Raw genomic sequence first — 17,472 nt, 5'->3', positions numbered from 1 at the left:
AGAGAAGATTCAGCGCTATGCCACCAGGCTCGTCCCGGTACTGAGACGAATGAGCTACGAGGAAAGGCTAAAGGAGCTGAACCTTACATCCCTGGAAAACAGAAGAGTAAAGGAAGACTTAATAACCACCTACAAAATTCTCAGGGAAATTGACAGGGTGGACAAAGACAAACTCTTCAGCACGGGTGGAACACGAACAAGGGGACACAGGAGTAACTTAGTTTCCAGATGTGTCACAGAGACGTTAGAAGGAATTTTTTCAGTGTCAGAGTAGTTAATAAATTGAATGCACTAGGAAGTGATGTGATGGAGGCTGACTCCATACAGAGTTTCATATGAATATATGATAGAGCCCAGTAGGCTCAGAAATCTGTACACCAGTTGATTGACAGTTGAGAGGCGGGACCAAAGAGCCAAAGCTCAACTTCCCCAAGCACAATTAGGTGAGTACAATTAGGTGAGTACTTGGACACAGCCACTTAGACTCAGCCAATTGGACACAACCACTTGGACACAGTCACTTGGATACAGCCACTTGGACACAGCCACTTGGACTCAGTCACTTGGATACAGTCACTTGGACACAACCACTTGGACACAGTCACATGGACACAGTCACTATGACACAACCACTTGGAAACAGTCACTTGGACACAGCCACTAAGACACAGTCACATGGACACAGTCACTTGGATGCAGTCACTTTGACAAAAGCACTTGGACACAACCACTTATAAACAGGCACTTGGACATAACCACTTTGACACAGCTTCTTGGACACAGCCACTTCGACACAGCCATATTAACACAGCACCTGGACACAGCTACTTGGACACTATTACTTGGACACGGCACTTAGACAGCCACTTGAACACAACCACTTGGACACAGCCTCTTGGGCATAACCACTTGGAAACAACAACTTGGACGCAGCCACTTAGACACAGCCTTTTGGGCAAAACCACTTAGACACTGTTACTTGGAATCGGCACTTGGACACAGCCTCTTGGGCACAACCACTTGGACACAGGCACTTGCACACAGTCACATGTACACAGCCACTTCGACACAGTCACTTGGACACAACCAGTTGGACACAGTCACTTGGACACAACCACTTGAACACAATCACTTGGATACAGCAATTTGGATACAACCACTTGGACACAGTCAGTTGGGCACAACCATTTGGACACAGCTATTTGGACACAGTCACTTGGACACAGTCAGTTGGGCACAACCATTTGGACACAGCTATTTGGACACAGTCACTTGGACACAGTCACTTGGACACAGCCACATGGACACAGTCACTTGGACACAACCACTTGAACACAACCACTTGGACACAGTAACTTGGACACAACCACTTGGACACATCTACTTGGACACAGTCACTTGGACACAGTCACTTGGACACAGCCACTTGGACACAGCTACTAGGACACAACCACTTGGACACAGTCACTTAGACACAGGCACTTGGACACAGCCTCTTGGGCATAACCACTTGGAAACAACAACTTGGACACTGCCACGTGGACACAGTCACTTGGACACAGCCACTTCGACACAACCACTTGGACACAAACACTTGGACACAGTCACTTGGACACAACCACTTATAAACAGGCACTTGGACACAACCACTTGGACACAGCCTCCTGGACACAGCCACTTATAGACAGGCACATAATCACAACCACTTGGACACAGCTACTTGGACACAGTCACTTGGACACAGCCACTTGCGCACAACCACTTGGACACAGCCACATGGTCACAGCCACATAGACACAGCGACATGGACACAGTCACTTGGACACAACCACTTGAATGCAATCACTTGGACACAGCCACTTGGACACAGCCTCTTGTATAGAGTCACGTGGACACTGCCACTTGGACACAGTCACTTGGACTAACCTGCTTCGACACAGTCACTTAGACACAACCTCTTGACCACAGTCACTTGGGCACAGCCACTTGGATTCAGCCAATTGAACACGGTCATATATACACAACATGTTGAACACATTCACTTGGACACAACCACTTGGACACAACCACTTTGACACAACCATTTGAACACAGTGACATGGACACTGCCACTTGGACACAGCCACTTATAAACAGGTACTTTGACACAACCACTTGGATACAGCTACCTGGAAACAGTCACTTGGACTCACCCACTTGGACTTGAACAAAACCACTTGGACACAACCACATGGATACAGCCACGTAGACACAGCCACTTGGACACAGCCCCTTGCGCACAAAAATTTATACACAGGCACTTGGACGCAGCCATTTGGACACAGCTACTTGGACACAGCCACTTGGACACAGTCACTTGGACACGGCACTTGGAAACAGCGACTTGGACAAAGCCACTTGGACACAATCACGTGGACACAACCACTTGGGCACAGCCTCTTGGATAAAGTCTCTTGGACACAGCCACTTGGGCACAGTCACTTAGACTCAGCCACTTCGACACAGTCACTTGGACACAACCACTTTGACACAGCCACTTGGACGCAGCCTCTTGGACTCATGCACTTGAACACGGTCACTTGCACACAGCAACTTGGACGTAGCCATTTGGACACAACCACTTAGACACAGCCACTTGGACATTGCCAGTTGGACACAGTCACTTGAACACAGCCACTTGGGCGCAGCCACTTGGACACAGCCACTTGAACACAGCCACTTGGTCACAGCCACTTGGACGCAGCCACTTGGACACAGCCACTTGAACACAGCCACTTGGGCTCAGCCACTTCGACGTAGTCACTTGGACATAACCACTTGGATACAGTCCCTTGGACACAGGTACTTGCACACAGTCACATGGACACTGTCACTTGGACACATTCACTTGGACACAACCAATTGGACACAATCACTTGGACACCACCACTTGGACACAACCACTTGGACACACCCACTTGGACACAGCCACTTGGACTCAGCCACTTGGACACAACCACTTGGAAACAGTCCCTAGGACACAACCACTTGGACACAGCCACTTGGACTCAGCCACATGGACACAACCACTTGGAAACAGTCCCTAGGACACAACCACTTGGACACAGCCACTTGGACACAGTCACTTGGATACAGTCACATGACACAGCCACTTGGACACAGCCAGTTGGACACAACCTCTTGGACACAGTCACTTGGACACAGCTACTTGGATACAGCCACTTGGACACAGCCACTTGGACACAACCACTTGGACAGAACTACTTGGACATAGTTACTTGGTCACAGCCACTTGGACACAACCACATGGACACAGAGACTTGGACACAGTCAATTGGACACAACCACTTGGACACAACCACTTGGACACAACCACTTGGACACAACCACCAACCAGCCTTTGACACAGTACCCCATAAAAGGCTGTTAAAAAAGTTGGAGCAACAGGCAGGAGTAAAAGGGAAGGTGCTCCAGTGGATAAGGGAATACTTAAGCAACAGGAAACAGCGAGTAACGGTGAGGGGGAAGACATCAGAGTGGCGAGATGTCACCAGCGGAGTCCCACAGGGCTCAGTACTTGGACCCATCCTGTTTCTAATATATGTGAACGATCTTCCAGAGGGTATAGACTCATTCCTCTCGATGTTTGCTGATGATGCAAAAATTATGAGAAGAATCAAGACGGATGAAGATAGACAGAGACTACAGGATGACCTGGATAAACTGGAGGAATGGTCTAGAAAATGGCTGCTGAAGTTCAACTCTGGAAAGTGTAAGGTGATGAAATTAGGCGAAGGGAGCAGGAGGCTGAACACAAGGTATCATCTGGGAGGGGAAATCCTGCAAGAATCAAATAGAGAGAAGGATCTGGGGGTTGATATCACTCCGAACCTGTCCCCAGAGGCCCACATCAAAAGAATATCATCAGCGGCATATGCTAGACTAGCCAACATAAGAACTGCCTTCAGAAACTTGTGTAAGGAATCTTTCAGAACCCTGTATACCACTTATGTAAGACCAATCCTGGAGTATGCAGCTCCAGCCTGGAGTCCATGCCTAGTTAAACACAAGACAAAGTTAGAGAAGATTCAGCGGTATGCCACCAGGCTCGTCCCGGAACTGAGAGGATTGAGCTACGAGGAAAGGCTAAAGGAGCTGAACCTCACATCCCTGGAAAACAGAAGAGTAAGGGGAGACATGATAACCACCTACAAAATTCTCAGGGGAATTGACAGGGTGGACAAAGACAAACTCTTCAGCACGGGTGGGACACGAACAAGGGGACACAGGTGGAAACTTAGTACCCAGATGAGCCACAGAGACGTTAGAAAGAATTTTTTCAGTGTCAGAGTAGTTAATAAATGGAATGCACTAGGAAGTGATGTGGTGGAGGCTGACTCCATACACAGTTTCAAATGTAGATATGATAGAGCCCAGTAGGCTCAGGAATCTGTACACCAGTTGATTGACAGTTGAGAGGCGGGACCAAAGAGCCAAAGCTCAACCCCCGCAAGCACAATTAGGTGAGTACTTGGACACAGCCGCTTGGACACAGCCATATAGACAAAGCCACATAAATTAAGTCACTTGGACACAACCAGTTGAAAACAGTCACTTGGACACAGCCACTTAAACACAGTCACTTGGACACACCCTCTTGGACACAGCCTCTTGGACTCATCCACTTGAACACAGGCACTTGAACACAGTCACTTGGACACAGCCACATGGACGCAGCCTCTTGGGCACAATCACTTTGACACAGCTAATTGGACACAGCCACTTCGACACAGCCACTTGGACACAGGCATTTGGACACAGCCACTTGGAAACAACCAATTGGACACAGCTAATTGAACACAGACACTAGGACTTAGCCACTTGGACACAGTCACTTGGACACAGCGACTTGGACACAGCCACTTGAACACAGTCACTTTAACACAGTCACTTGGACACAACCACTTGGACAAAACCACTTGGACTCATCCACATGGATACTGGTACTTGGACACAGTTACTTGGTCACAGCCACTTGGACACAACCACAAGGACACAGAGACTTGGACACAGTCAATTGGACACAACCCCATGGACACAACCACTTGGACAAAAGCACTTGGACACAGCCACCTGGACACAGCCACATGGACAAAGCCACATGAATAACGTCACTTGGACACAACCACTTGGACACAACCACTTGCACACAGTCACTTGGACACAACCACTTATAAACAGGCACTTGGACACAGTCACTTGGACACAGCTTATTGGGCACAACCACTTGGACACAGCCACTTGGATACAGCCTTTTGGACACAGCTTTTTGGGAACAACCACTTGGACAAAACCACTTGGACACAGCCACTTCGACACAGCCTTCTGGGCACAACATCTTGGACACAGCCACTTGGACTTAGCCACTTGGACACATCCTTTTGGGCACAACCACTTGGACACAACAACGTGGACACAGCCACTTGGACACAGCCACTAATAATGTTGCATTTGGACACTACCACTTGGACACAAATGCTTGGACACAGTCACTTGGACCCAGCCACATGGACACAGCCACTTGGACACAGCCACTTGGACACAGCCACTTGAACACAGTCCCTTGGACACAGCCACTTGGACGCAGCCTCTTGGACACAGTCACTTGGACGCATCCACTTGAACGCCAGTCACTTGGAATCAGCAACTTTGGCACTACCACTAGACCACAGTCACTTGGCCACAGCCACTTGGACTCAGCCACTTAGACACAGTAACTTGGACGCAGGAAATTGGACACTGGCACTTGGACACAGCCACGTGGACACATCCACATGGATACTGGTTCATGGACACAGTTACTTGGTCACAGCCACTTGGACACAATCACATGGACACAGAGACTTGGACACAGTCAATTGGACGCAACCACATGGACAAAGCCATATAAATAAAGTCACTTGGACGCAGCCACTTGAACACAGTCACTTGGACACATCCACTTGGGTGCAGTTACTTGGACGCAGGCACTTGGAAACAGGCACTTGGACACAGACACTAGGACACAAGCACTGGACTCAGTCGCTTAGACAGAGTTACTTGGAGACAGCCAATTGGACTCAACCTCTTGGTGTTACGGACCCGGGCCCAGCGTCGTAGCACGGAGCGGTGAAGACAACGCCATCTGTGGGTCAGCTCCCGAAACCCCCTCCCAATGGACGACGCCATCTAGTGAGGACGAGATATACCGGCCACAGGGGCTGGTTTCCCGTCTTATTGAGCTCGTAACATAGCCGCTGCTGACCTCTGGTGAGGTGACGCTTAGACAGCAACGCCATCTATGGAGTGGATAGGTGGACGTTTGTGTCTAAGCCTGTAAGTGAGGTGCCCTAGAGTGTAACCAGTACTAATGACGTGTCTGATTACAGAGTCGACCTGGGACTGCTGTATTAGACGATGGATCAGACTACCCAAGGCAGCCATAGTATCTCCACGTGTTTGCTGCAGAAGCTGTGAGTCACCCCCCGGATGAACACTGTTGTGTTAGCCTGCCTATGACGTGGCAGAACCAGGAATTGTCGTACCCGGGGCTGACTGGTGGAGAAGACTAGCCACTGGGGTGTTGTGGTGAGGAGATTGATCAGCGGAATCACACGAGGCTCCTGCCTAGGGCTTGCAACCCTAGTATCGTTCGTGGAGTGGCCTACGCAACAGAGCTGATTGGAACCTGCCAACTACAGGCTGGATTTGTTGTTGAAGGCCTCCACGACGGTGCACCCAGTAGGACTGTGATTTGGCTGGCCTGTGGCCAGGGTAGACTCGCCTAGAGAATCGAAGGATTCATAGTGAGGCCACAAGAAGAGAACCAGGGCTAAGCATCGTTGAGCACCGTGGAGCATCCTGTGTCTTCAGGGGAAGACCATTCTGTACATAAGTGTAGTCATAGCCCCAGCGAGTGACTGTTTATATATTTATTTATTGGTGGTGGTGAATATATATTTAATTTAGTGAATTTGTATCCCTTCCCCTTTAATTTACTTGCGTTACGGAACACACCCTTTGAAAGCCACTACTAACTTAGGGCCGGATACCCAAACTCTAATAACATCAGAGAAGAACCCCAGTTGCGACCCAATAAGGCCGTAACACTTGGACAGTCACTTAGACACAATCACTTGGACACAACCACTTCGACACAGCTACTTGGACACAGTAACTTGGGCACAGCAAAGGGGACACTGGCACTTGGACACAGTCACTTGGACACAACCACTTGGACAGAACCACTTGGACACATCCTCATGGATACAGGTACTTGGTTACAGTCACTTGGACACAGCCACTTGGACACGACCAGTTGAAAACAGTCACTTGGACACAGTATTTTGGACGCAGAAAATTGGACACTGACACTTAGACACAGCCACTTCGCCACAGTCACTAGGACACAAAACTCTTGGACAAAACCACTTGGACACAGCGACTTGGACGCAGTCACTTGGCCACAGCTACAAGGACACAAATACTTGGACACAACAACTTGGAACCAACCACTTGTACACAGTCACTTGGACACAGCCTCTTGCGCACAACCACTTTGACACAGCTAATTGGACACAGCCACTTCGACACAGGCATTTGCACACAGCCACTAGTAAACAATCACTTAGACACAGCCACTTGGACAAACCAACTTGGACACATTCACTTGAACTCAGTCACGTGGACACAGTCCACGTGGTCACAGGTCACAGTCACGTGGACACAGTCACATGGACACAGTCACTTGGACACAGTCACTTAGACACAGCCACTTGGTCAGAACCACTTCGACACAGTCACTTGGACAGAACCACTTGGACACAGCCAATTGGACACAACCACGTGGACACAGTCTCTTGGACACAGTCACTTGGACACAGTCACTTGGACTCATTCTCTTGGACACAACCACTTGTACACAACCACTTGGACACAGTCACTTGGATACAACCACTTATAAACAGGCACTTCGACACAACCACTTATAAACAGGCACTTGGACACAACCACTTGGACAGAGCCTCTTGGACACAGCCTTTTGGGCACAGCCACTTGGACAAAACTACTTGGACACACTCATTTGAACACAGCCTTTTGGACACAACTACTTGGACACAACCACTTGGACACACACACTTGGACACAGCCTCTTGGGCACAATCACTTTGTCACAGCTAATTGGACACAGCCACTTCGACACAGCCACTTGGACATAGTCATTTGGGCACAGCCATATGGAAACAACGACTGGGACACAGCCACTTAGACACAGCCACTAGGACATAGCCACTTAGACACAGCCACTTAAACATAGTCACTTGGACACAGTCACTTGAACACAGCCACTTGGACACAGCCACTTGGACACAGCCACCTGGACACCCACTAAGACACAGCCAATTGGACACAACGACTTGGACACAGTCACTTCGACACAGTCACTTGGACTCAGTCTTTTGGACACAACCACTTGGACACAACCACTTGGACACAGTCACTTGGACACAGCCTTTTGGGCACAACCACTTGGATACAACCACTTGGGCACAGCCACTTGGACATAGCCACTTGGACACAGTCACTTGAACACAGTCACGAGGATACAATCACTTGGACAAAGTCACGTTGACACAGTCACTTGGACACAGTCACTTGGGCACAGCCACTTGGACACAGCCACTTGGATACAACCACTTCGACAGTCACTTGAACACAGGCACTTGGACACAGCCAATTGGACACAACCACTTGGACACAGTCACTTGGACACAGCTGCTTGGACACAGTCATTTGGACTCAGCCACATGGACACAGCGACTTCGACACAGCCCCTTGGACATATCCACTTGGACACAGCCACTTGAACACAGTTACTTAGACACGCCACTTTGACACTGTCACTTGGACAGAGCCACATGGACACAACCACTTGGAAACAACAACTTGGACACAGTTTTTTGGGCGCAACCACTTGGACACAACCACTAGGACAACGCTTCTTGGGCACAACCACATTGACACAGCGAATTGTACATACCCACTTGAAGACTGACACTTGGTCACCGCCATTTGGAAACAACCACTTGGACACAGCAACTTGGACACAGTCACTTGGACTTAGCCACTTTGACACATTAACGTGGACACAGCCACATGGGCACAACCACTTGGAAACAACCACTTGGAAACAACCACTTGGACGCAGCTGCTTTGACACAGCCTCTTGGACACAACCACTTGGACACAATCACTTGGACACAACTACTTGGACACAGCCTCTTGGATAGAGTCACTTGGACACAGCCACCTTGGCACAGTAACTTCCACAGAGTCACTTGGACATAATTATTTGAACACAGTGACATGGGCACAGCCATTTGGACACAGGCACTTGGGCACAGTAACTTAGACACAGACACTTGGACACAGCCACTTGGACACAACCACTTGGACACAGACACTTGGACACATCAAATAGGACACAGGCACTTGGACACAGTAACTTAGACACAGACACTTGGACACATCACTTGGACACAGCCACTTGGACACAGACACTTGGACACATCAAATAGGGCACAGGCACTTGGACACAGCCACCTGGATAAAACCACTTGGACACAGTTGCTTACACACAGCTAATTGGACACAGTCAGTTAGACACAACCATTTCGACACAGTCACTTGGGCACAGTCTTTTGGACACAGTCACTTGGACTCAGTCTCTTGGACACATTAACATCGACACAACCACTTATAAACAAGCACTTGGACACAGCCACTTACAAACAGATACTTGGAAACAACCACTTGGACACAGTTGCTTGGACACAGTTACTTGGACACAGCCACATGGACACAGCCCCATGGACACAGCCACTTGCGCACGACACTTCGACACAACCACTTGGACACAGCCACTTGGACACAGCCAAATATAAACAGGACTTTGACACACCCACTTGGATACAGCTGCTTGGACACAGTCACTTGGACACAGCAACATGGACACAGCCAGTTTGACACAGCCACTTGCCCAACCACTTGGACACAGCCACCTGGACACGGCACTTGGATACAAACCCTTTGACACATCCACATGGACACAGCTACATGGGCACAACCACCTGGAAACAACAACTTGGCAACAGCCACTTGGACACAGCCTCTTGGACACAACCACTTGGACACAATCACTTGGACACAACTACTTGGACACAGCCTCTTGGATAGAGTCACTTGGACACAGCCACCTTGGCACAGTCACTTCGACACAGTCACTTGGACACAACTATTTGAACACAGTGACTTGGGCACAGCTATTTGGACACAGGCACTTGAACACAGCCACTTAGACACAGACACTTGGACACAGCCACTTGGACACAACCACTTGGACACAGTCACTTGGACACAGTAACTTGGACACACCCACTTGGACACATCCACTTCGACACAGCCACTTGGACACAACCACTTGGACACACCCACTTTGACCCAACCATTTGGATAGAACTACTTGAACACATCCACATTGACACAGGGACATGGACACAGTCACTTGGATACAGCCACTTGGACACAGACACTTGGACACAGCAAATAGGACACAGGCACTTGGACACAGCCACTTGAACACAACCACTTGGACACAGTCACTTGGACACAGTAACTTGGACACAACCACCTGGACACAGTTACTTGGACACACCCACTTTGACCCAACCATTTGGACAGAACTACTTGGACACATCCACATTGACATAGGGACATGGACACAGGCACTTGGACACAACCATTGGGACACAGCCACTTGGACACAGCAACTTAGACACAGTTACTTGGACACGCCACTTGGTCAAAGTCACTTGGACACAACCACTTGGACACAGCCTCTTGGGCACAACCACTTGGACAGAACCACTTCGACACAGTCACTTGGTCACAGCAACTTGGAAACAGCCAATTGGACACAACCACTTCAACACAGTCACTTGGACACAGTCTTTTGGACACAGTCACTTGTACTCAGTCTCTTAAACACAGCCACTTGGAAACAACCACTTGGACGCAGCTGCTTTGACACAGCCTCTTGGACCACAACCACTTGGACACAATCACTTGCACACAACTACTTGGACACAGCCTCTTGGATAGAGTCACTTGGACACAGCCACCTTGGCACAGTAACTTCCACAGAGTCACTTGGACATAATTATTTGAACACAGTAACATGGGCACAACCATTTGGACACAGGCACTTGGGCACAGTAACTTAGACACAGACACTTGGACACAGCCACTTGGACACAACCACTTGGACACAGACACTTGGACACATCAAATAGGACACAGGCACTTGGACACAGTAACTTAGACACAGACACTTGGACACATCACTTGGACACAGCCACTTGGACACAGACACTTGGACACATCAAATAGGGCACAGGCACTTGGACACAGCCACCTGGATAAAACCACTTGGACACAGTCGCTTACACACAGCTAATTGGACACAGTCAGTTAGACACAACCATTTCGACACAGTCACTTGGGCACAGTCTTTTGGACACAGTCACTTGGACTCAGTCTCTTGGACACATTAACATCGACACAACCACTTATAAACAAGCACTTGGACACAGCCACTTACAAACAGATACTTGGAAACAACCACTTGGACACAGTTGCTTGGACACAGTTACTTGGACACAGCCACATGGACACAGCCCCATGGACACAGCCACTTGCGCACGACACTTCGACACAACCACTTGGACACAGCCACTTGGACACAGCCAAATATAAACAGGACTTTGACACACCCACTTGGATACAGCTGCTTGGACACAGTCACTTGGACACAGCAACATGGACACAGCCAGTTTGACACAGCCACTTGCGCCCAACCACTTGGACACAGCCACCTGGACACGGCACTTGGATACAAACCCTTTGACACATCCACATGGACACAGCTACATGGGCACAACCACCTGGAAACAACAACTTGGCAACAGCCACTTGGACACAGCCTCTTGGACACAACCACTTGGACACAATCACTTGGACACAACTACTTGGACACAGCCTCTTGGATAGAGTCACTTGGACACAGCCACCTTGGCACAGTCACTTCGACACAGTCACTTGGACACAACTATTTGAACACAGTGACTTGGGCACAACTATTTGGACACAGACACTTGAACACAGCCACTTAGACACAGACACTTGGACACAGCCACTTGGACACAACCACTTGGACACAGTCACTTGGACACAGTAACTTGGACACACCCACTTGGACACATCCACTTCGTCACAGCCACTTGGACACAACCACTTGGACACACCCACTTTGACCCAACCATTTGGATAGAACTACTTGAACACATCCACATTGACACAGGGACATGGACACAGTCACTTGGATACAGCCACTTGGACACAGACACTTGGACACAGCAAATAGGACACAGGCACTTGGACACAGCCACTTGAACACAACCACTTGGACACAGTCACTTGGACACAGTAACTTGGACACAACCACCTGGACACAGTTACTTGGACACACCCACTTTGACCCAACCATTTGGACAGAACTACTTGGACACATCCACATTGACATAGGGACATGGACACAGGCACTTGGACACAACCATTGGGACACAGCCACTTGGACACAGCAACTTAGACACAGTTACTTGGACACGCCACTTGGTCAAAGTCACTTGGACACAACCACTTGGACACAGCCTCTTGGGCACAACCACTTGGACAGAACCACTTCGACACAGTCACTTGGTCACAGCAACTTGGAAACAGCCAATTGGACACAACCACTTCAACACAGTCACTTGGACACAGTCTTTTGGACACAGTCACTTGTACTCAGTCTCTTAAACACAGCCACTTGGACACAACCACTTGGACACAGTCACATGGACCCAGCCACATGGACACAGCTACTTGGACATTGCCACTTGGGCAAAACCACTTGGACACAGGCACTTGTACACAGCCATTTGGACACAGCCAATTGGACACAGCCACTTGGAAACAGTTACTTGGACACGCCACTTGGGCACGGTCACTTGGACACAGCTACTTGGACACAGCCATTTGGACACAGCCTCTTGGACACAACAACTTGAAAACAACAACTTGGAGACAGTTACTTGGACACAATCACTTGGACACAGCCACATGGACACAGCCACTTGGACACAGGAACTTGGACACAGCCATTTGGACACAGCCTCTTGGACACAACAACTTGAAAACAACAACTTGGACACAGCTACTTGGACACAATCACTTGGACACAGCCAATTGGACACAGCCACTTGGAAACTGTTACTTGGACACGCCACTTGGGCACGGTCACTTGGACACAGCTACTTGGACACAGCCATTTGGACACAGCCTCTTGGACACAACAACTTGAAAACAACAACTTGGACACAGTTACTTGAACACAATCACGTGGACACAGTCACTTGGACACAGCCACTTGTGCACAACCACTTGGACACAGGAACTTGGACACAGGCGATTGCACACAGCCATTTGGACACAGTCACTTGGGCACAGTCATTTGGACACACCTACTTGGACACAGCCACTTAGACACAGCCACTTGGACACAACCACCTGGACACAGTCGCTTGGACTCAACCACTTAGACCCAGCCACTTGGACACAGTCACTTGGACGCATCCACTTGAACGCCAGTCACTTGGAATCAGCAACTTTGGCACTACCACTAGACCACAGTCACTTGAGCACAGCCACTTGGACTCAGCCACTTGGACTCAGCCACTTAGACACATCCACATGGATACTGGTACATGGACACAGTTACTTGGTCACAGCCACTTGGACACAACCACATGGACAAAGCCATATAAATAAAGTCACTTGGACGCAGCCACTTGAACACAGTCACTTGGACACATCCACTTGGGTGCAGTTACTTGGACGCAGGCACTTGGAAACAGGCACTTGGACACAGACACTAGGATACAAGCACTGGACTCAGTCACTTAGACAGAGTTACTTGGAGACAGCCACTTGGACTCAACCTCTTGGACAGTCGTTAGATACAATCACTTGGACATAACCACTTCGACACAGCTACTTGGACACAGTAACTTGGGCACAGCAAAGGGGACACTGGCACTTGGACACAGCCACTTGGACACTACCACTTGGACAGAACCACTTGAACACAGTCACTTGGAATCAGCAACTTTGGCCTTACCACTTGACCACAGTCACTTGAACACAGCCACTTGGACTCAGCCACTTGGACACAGAAACTTGGACGCAGAAAATTGGACACTGACACTTAGACACAGTCACTAGGACACAAACACCTGGACACAATCACTTGGACGTTGTCACTTGGACACAGCCACTTGGCAACAGCCACTTGGACACAGTCACTTGGACAGAACTACTTGGACACAACCACAGCCACTAGGACATAAACACTTGGTCACAACCACTTAGACACAGTCATTTGGACACAGCCACTAGGACACAAACTCTTCGACAAAATCACTTGGACACAGCGACTTGGACACAGTCACTTGGCCACAGCTACAAGGACACAAATACTTAGACACAACCACTTGGAACTATCCACTTGTACACAGTCACTTGGACAAAGCGTCTTGCACACAACCACTTTGACACAGCTAATTGGACACAGCCACTTCGACACAGGCATTTGCACACAGCTACTAGTAAACAATCACTTGGACAAAGCCACTTGGACAAAGCTACTTAAACACAGTCACTTGAACTCAGTCACGTGGACGCAGTTCACGTGGTCACAGGTCACAGTCACGTGGACACAGTCACTTAGACACAGCCACTTGGATACAGCAACTTGGACATATTCACTTGGACACAGCCACTTCGACACAGTCGCTTGGACACAACCACTTCGACACAGTCACTTGGACAGAACCACTTGGACACAGCCAATTGGACACAACCACGTGGACACAGTCACTTGGACACAGTCACTTGGACACAGTCACTTGGACTCATTCTCTTGGACACAACCACTTGTACACAACCACTTGGACACAGTCACTTGGATACAACCACTTATAAACAGGCACTTGGACACAACCACTTGGACACAGCCACTTGGACACAGCCTTTTGGGCACAACCACTTGTACACAACCACTTGGACACACTCATTTGAACACAGCTTTTTGGACACAATCCCTTGGACACAACCAGTTGGACACAGCCACTTGGACACAGCCTCTTGAGCACAACACTTTCACAAAGCTAATTGGACACAGACACTTCGACACAGCCACTTGGACACAGTCATTTGGACACAGCCATATGGAAACAACCACTGGGACACAGCCACTTAGACACAGCCACTAGGACATAGGCACTTAGACACAGTCACTTAAACACAGTCACGTGGACACAGTCACTTGAACACAGCCACTTGGACACAGCCACTTGGACACAGCCACTTAGACACAGCCAATTGGACACAAATACTTGGACACAGTCACTTGGACACAGTCACTTGGACACAGTCACTTGGACTCAGTCTTTTGGACACAACCACTTGGACACAACCACTTGGACACAGTCACTTGGACACAGCCTTTTGGGCACAACCACTTGGACAAAACTACTTGGACACACTCACTTGAACACAGCCTTTTGGGAACAACCACTTGGACACAACCACTTGGACACAGCCACTTGGACACAGGTATTTGGACACAGCCACTTGGAAACAACCACTTGGATACAACCACTTGGGCACAGCCACTTGGGCATAGTCACTTGGACACAGTCACGAGGATACAGTCATTTGGACAAAGTCACGTGGACACAGTCACTTGGGCACAGTCACTTGGATACAACCACTTGGGCACAGTCACTTGGACAAAGTCACGTGGACACAGCCACTTGGACACAGTCACTTGGACTCAGTCTCTTGGACACAACCTCTAGGACACAATCACTTGGACACAGTCACTTGGACACAACTTTTTTGGAAAGCCACTTGGACACAGCCACTTATAATGAGGCACTTGGACACAGTCACTTGGACACAGCTGCTTGGACACAGTCATTTGGACTCAGCCACATGGACACAGCGACTTCGACACAGCCCCTTGGACATATCCACTTGTACACAGCCACTTGAACACAGTTACTTAGACACGCCACTTTGACACTGTCACTTGGACAGAGCCACATGGACACAACCACTTGGAAACAACAACTTGGACACAGTTTTTTGGGCGCAACCACTTGGACACAACCACTAGGACAACGCTTCTTGGGCACAACCACATTGACACAGCGAATTGTACATACCCACTTGAAGACTGACACTTGGTCACCGCCATTTGGAAACAACCACTTGGACACAGCAACTTGGACACAGTCACTTGGACTTAGCCACTTTGACACATTAACGTGGACACAGCCACATGGGCACAACCACTTGGAAACAACCACTTGGAAACAACCACTTGGACGCAGCTGCTTTGACACAGCCTCTTGGACACAACCACTTGGACACAATCACTTGGACACAACTACTTGGACACAGCCTCTTGGATAGAGTCACTTGGACACAGCCACCTTGGCACAGTAACTTCCACAGAGTCACTTGGACATAATCATTTGAACACAGTGACATGGGCACAGCCATTTGGACACAGGCACTTGGGCACAGTAACTTAGACACAGACACTTGGACACAGACACTTGGACACAGCCACTTGGACACAACCACTTGGACACAACCACTTGGACACAGTAACTTGGACACATCCACTTGAACACATCCTCTTGGACACACCCACTTTGACCCAACCATATGGATAGAACCACTTGGACACATCCACATTGACACAGGGACATGGACACAGTCTCCTGTACACAGTCACTTGGACAAAGTTACTTGGTTACAGTCACTTGGACACATCACTTGGACACAGCCACTTGGACACAGACACTTGGACACAGACACTTGGACACATCAAATAGGACACAGGCACTTGGACACAGTAATTTAGACACAGACACTTGGACACATCACTTGGACACAGCCACTTGGACACAGACACTTGGACATATCAAATAGGACACAGGCACTTGGGCACAGCCACCTGGACAAAACCACTTGGACACAGTCACTTACACACAGCTAATTGGACACAGCCAATTAGACACAACCATTTCGACACAGTCACTTGGGCACAGTCTTTTGGACACAGTCACTTGGACTCAGTCTCTTGGACACATTAACTTCGACACAACCACTTATAAAGAAGCACTTGGACACAGCCACTTATAAACAGACACTTGGAAACAACCACTTGGACACAGCTGCTTGGACACAGTTACTTGGACACAG

General features: G+C 49.0%; 2 protein-coding genes across 2 annotated transcripts; both read left to right on the top strand.

Moving 5' to 3' along the window:
- Positions 1-12,461: 12,461 nt before the first annotated feature.
- LOC138362913 (uncharacterized) lies at positions 12,462-13,205 on the top strand. Its single transcript, XM_069321491.1, has one exon. It carries the CDS (start codon positions 12,462-12,464, stop codon positions 13,203-13,205), a length of 744 nt encoding a protein of 247 aa, XP_069177592.1.
- A 52-nt stretch (positions 13,206-13,257) lies between these two features.
- Positions 13,258-13,680, top strand: LOC138362912 (putative uncharacterized protein FLJ46204). Its single transcript, XM_069321490.1, has one exon. The coding sequence runs from the start codon at positions 13,258-13,260 to the stop codon at positions 13,678-13,680; it is 423 nt and encodes a 140-aa protein (XP_069177591.1).
- Positions 13,681-17,472: the final 3,792 nt, after the last annotated feature.

Source organism: Procambarus clarkii, chromosome 9, assembly GCF_040958095.1.
Source record: "Procambarus clarkii isolate CNS0578487 chromosome 9, FALCON_Pclarkii_2.0, whole genome shotgun sequence".
Lineage (NCBI taxonomy): Eukaryota > Metazoa > Arthropoda > Malacostraca > Decapoda > Cambaridae > Procambarus > Procambarus clarkii.
This window is presented reverse-complemented; position numbering and strand designations above follow the sequence as displayed.

What these genes read in the sequence shown, in the direction of transcription:
- LOC138362913 (XM_069321491.1), top strand. Translation starts at nt 12,462, where the DNA reads ATGGACACAGTCACTTGGATACAGCCACTTGGACACAGACACTTGGAC.
- LOC138362912 (XM_069321490.1), top strand. Translation starts at nt 13,258, where the DNA reads ATGGACACAGCCACTTGGACACAGGAACTTGGACACAGCCATTTGGAC.